This window comes from Anneissia japonica, unplaced genomic scaffold (genome assembly GCF_011630105.1).
Source record: "Anneissia japonica isolate Jap-2015-1 unplaced genomic scaffold, ASM1163010v1 scaffold718_len1063573_cov188, whole genome shotgun sequence".
Classification (NCBI taxonomy): Eukaryota; Metazoa; Echinodermata; class Crinoidea; order Comatulida; family Comatulidae; genus Anneissia; species Anneissia japonica.
Genome location: NW_022727435.1, coordinates 793,348 through 798,105, shown reverse-complemented (window position 1 = coordinate 798,105; position 4,758 = coordinate 793,348). Strand labels below are relative to the sequence as shown.

Genomic DNA, 4,758 nt, shown 5'->3' with positions numbered 1-4,758 from the left:
ATATTATATTCTATATATATATATATATTAAAAATGTGAGAAGTGATCTGGCCATGGTCACTGGCCCAACATCATTTCATGGAGACCTTACAAATGTTTGTGCTAAAAGAATATTATTTTACGATAATGATTTACTAGACTAAACAATACCGAACGATTCCATTGCCACGTGTTTCACGCATTCTACCACAATGACGTAAAATTGTCAGACTTGAGCGTGTACTGCTGTCCATACGCCAATTACTGTAGTTTTTAAGATCTTCATCAATACAGAAAAACACACCTTAAAAATATAAAATTAAAAAATTTAAATTTTAAAAAATTATTTCAATTTACTAATTCATTCAATTGCATTTTATTCAGTTGCAACAAAACCATCAAGGGCTATGATCTGCATCTATAGTTATAGTCGTAATGCTATTGAGAAAAAGGCATTGAATAATTTGTAATTGATGAACTAGAATAAATTATAAATATCTGAAAAATATTAGACACAAAGAGAAGAAACATAGCAAGAATGTCAACATCAACAATAGTATTAAAGTAAAATTAATTAAAATAAAAAACCATCAAATGATAACTATACCCTTTGTGTCTTTGGTTTCCTGTGCTTTATACTTTTTGTGTTTCTTTGTGTCTTTGTTGTTGAGTGAGCTCACTGGTTGTTTCAGGAATGTGTACTTGGCAAGTATCGCTTTGTTGATCCCCTCAACAACATTATTTACAGTTTCATATGGTAAACGTCCTTTCATGTATCTGAAATGTTTATTATTCTAAATTAATCAACACATTCAAAAACTATTGTATTCAGTGCATTGTTAGTCTGTTAACTGATTCTCTGCACAAACAGTAGCATCATTCAAGGCTAAGCTGAACAAATACATTTTGAACCAAAAAATCTATTTGTTAACCACCACCCCCTCCCCCTCCCCTTCTCCTCTTTATCTGATTATGATCTACAGGTTAGACTCACTTGGGAACACTATCATATTCTTCAACTGTAAGGTAGTCCATAACAGGAACAGCTACTTTCCTTGGAGCTTTGGTAGTTGACTTAGTGGCTTCATCTTTGTGTTCTGTATTTTCTTCATATTTTGCCTGTAATACAATGCTGAAATTAAATCAAACAATGATTTGAATTGAAGATCTACATTGGAGAAATCATGAGACCTATTCAAATCAGGGGTGGATCCAGAGATGTCCTAAAGGGAGGCAGAAACAGGAGCCAATTGAGACAACGCTACCTTAGGGGCTGTCTCTTATACACATCTAGATGTGTATAAGAGACAGTATATATACTGTAGTTATGATGCATTGAAGTGATGGGTGCATGTATATCCTGATGAACATATCAGGCTCGTAATGCCTGAGTAGGAATTACGTTGAAGAAGAGAGCAGGCGCTCCCGAAATATTCGTTATTAAATAAATTTGTATACATCCTGGAAAAACTTCAACCGCCTATATTATTATTTCTTGTCTCCATTCTACTATATGTATATATATTATATATATTATATAATGTATATAGGGCTTATATTAAAAGGTGTTTCTCAGCTCACATTCGGAAAACATTATCTGCATAGGCCTATAGAACAACACACTACAAGTACACATGTCGTAATATGCCCAAATCATAATCACATCTGTTCTGTTTAATTATTCATCCAATAGTCATATTAAAATTTTGTTCTATTGCTGACCTTTTCTATAGTGCAACCATTTACGTATATAACTACTGCACCGACCTACGTCAAATTTCTAATTATATTGTAGGCATACATTTGAAAAAAAAAAACTGAATCAGATCAGATTGTTACTGTAGGCATCGCTTTATATCTTTATTCATCACACACTAAGAAATCTGTTTAGAATAAATCTACTGATCTCCCACTGGACCAATTACAAAAATACAAAATAAATAGAAATATTTATAAGCATATACTGTACAAAAACATACATACATTATACAATCGTTATCTCCTTCAATTGAAATATGCGAAATAAAACAAAATAGGATGGTCGCTAGCCTATAACTAATAAAGTTGCTACATCAAATACATTTATCATATATCTTGTAAACATTTTTCGGTGTGTCTTTTATTCAAATTCGTTTCTCATTTCATCAATTTTTATTTGTATAATCTTTCTAAATCTACGAAGAATAATTGTCTGCGACTATGATCATTTGATAAATTTCAACGATAAGCGAGAGACCGTCGGATCTGTTTAGAGGTGTATGTATCGATACAGATCAGATTAAATGGGGTTGGAATCAAGATTGCGTAAGGTACCGGAAACGGAGTGTGACGGAACGATACTTTATGAAACTACTAAATCGGGATACGTCGACTAAATGAGGATAAAATGACGAACTTTGATAGCTATAGAACATGAGCATTTAAAGACCAGGACACTATATAATTTATGCGAATATTCGAATATCAAAACTAATATGATTGCTTTGTCACCTCGCTTAATTCGAAATGTTCGACGTAGACTAGAAATAACAACGTTCAGTACTGTAGTAAACTAAAACAACTATATAACTATTTGTATATAGTATGGTATAATAAATATATAGTTGTCTCAGGTAGTAACCTATAGTGGCTGAATCTATTGCCATAACCGCCATTAGAGCATTGAAAAGTCACTAGTTTATATTTTATGTTTGTTTTTGTTAAGGAACCAGATAAAATTTCATTGTATGTGTATTGTACATGTACATATGACAAATAAATTTATTTAGTATTGAATAGTATTGATTATTAAGTATATATATATAATACATTACAAAAACAAATTTAACAATTTAAAAATATTAATAAATAAACGGTTCTTGAAAGTTCAATGACGAATGAAATAGGCCTACAAATAATTAAAAAAATATAAATTGTATACATGTATATAAAACCTATATGATAGGCCTAAATTTAAAAAATACTTTTATTTATCTACGCTATTTACGATTTTAAATGTCAAAATCAGTTAAATAGCAATGATCTATTATATGAAACGGCGGTATACGTATGAATGAATGTATAGACTACAATATTAAGAAACACAGCTCATATTACGCGCAACGAATTATTTGTATACAATAGTACAAGAATCTAATAAAGGATTGCGTTTTAAAATTCTAATTTTAGAATTTGTTTTGGACGGTGGTATATTTAGTAATGCTTGCACGTAACTATCACCTACTAAATTTCTTATTTAGCAAACAGTATGTTACAGTAATCAGTGACGTCAGCAACTTCTACAGCAGACAGATACAAGAGTTGTAGAAGCGTGACCCGGTGACGTCATTTCTCTATCAGAAATCGTATAAAAGAGAGCAAAACAAATAACAGGCAAAACGAGTAACATAAATATATGAAGCTGGACGTTGAAATAGTGACGTCAGAGCGATTTAACAGCGATGCGATATGCAGACGACCGCTTTAAATACGTTACTAATGTAGTGTAGTAGATTAACTACTATTTATAACGCGTGAAGCCAGACGTAGAAGTTAAATATATATATATATATATATATAGATGTATTTGTAATCTGCTTAACTCCGGTCCATTTAGGTTCAGGGATTAGTTGGAGTCTTGTGACGCATGTTGCTACTCGAAGCAAGCTTCTTGTTAATTGCAACCCAAGGCAAAATGTTGGCAAACCGGGAAAGGGGCATGAACGAATCTTTAAAAAATACTCTACAAGCTAACATACTCATTATTATTTTTACGCTGGTCGTTCAAGATATTTCTGTATTGCAAAGATTGTATCATCCGCTGTTAGCGTCGTTAAATCACCTGGACAAATCGAAACATAGATTTAAAGACTAAAGAGGTCTAAAATATGGTATGACGTAAGTACTTAAGGTAATTCTGATTGTTATTACTTATAGTAAATTTCTCTTTCACCAGAAAGAGTTGAGTCGCTCCGTTACGTATGGCCTAAACCATATAATTAGTTATTATTATTATTATTATTATTATTATTATTATTATTATTATTATTATTATTATTATTATTATTATTATCCTTGTGTGTTTGTAGAGTCTGGGATAGTTTGTTGGGTGTGCTATGAAACACTTTGATATCGGCTTGTAGTAGAATGCGCTGAATGCGGTGTGAAAGCTGTCCCAAATATGGTAAACATTATAGACTTTCTCGATTCCGCAATATCTTGCCTGTTGCTGGGTTTGGGTGTAGCAATGGCTCTCGTGTGATAACCATTCAGTTTTAGGGCTTCCTTAGCATGTTGCAATTCTTTCTGGAAGGAGTTGTGGTCGTTGATGCAATGTGCTCTTCTGATGAGTGTGTTGCAAACTCCCTTCTTGGTGGACATGGACACGAGCGTTTTAGATATCTGTCTCTGTGTGTTGGTTTGCGATAGACTGCATGTGACAAAAAGTCCCTGTTTCCTGTCTGGCTACCAAAACATCAAGAAAAGGTAAAGAGAGATTGTGTTCCTCCTCCATGGTAAACGTGATTGCGTTGTGCTGAGAATTCAGGTGATCTAGAAAACCATCTAGGTACACCTTACTGCGTTCGCCAAATGATGAAAGTGTCATCGACGTATCCAAGCCAGAGTTTTGGTTGTTTGGTGGCTGAAAGAAGCGCTAGTTGTTTGAACTTTTCGAGGAAGATGTTGGCAATGACGAGGATAAAGGCGACCCACGGCCGTGCCTTCTGTTTGTTCGAAGAACTTGTGGCGCCATTTGAAACTAGTACAGAGGAAACACTAAAAGTAAATCGTGAATCTGTT

The 4,758-nt window shown here is 33.3% G+C and overlaps 1 protein-coding gene across 1 annotated transcript; it reads right to left on the bottom strand.

Moving 5' to 3' along the window:
• Positions 1-17: 17 nt before the first annotated feature.
• On the bottom strand, positions 18-4,338 carry LOC117113742 (spindle and kinetochore-associated protein 1-like). Its single transcript, XM_033257183.1, has 4 exons — positions 4,181-4,338; positions 974-1,111; positions 587-756; positions 18-283 (listed from the first exon to the last, which is right to left on the bottom strand). Exons 1-4 carry the CDS (start codon positions 4,336-4,338, stop codon positions 135-137), a joined length of 615 nt encoding a protein of 204 aa, XP_033113074.1. The 3' UTR covers positions 18-134.
• Between the last annotated feature and the right edge of the window lie 420 nt (positions 4,339-4,758).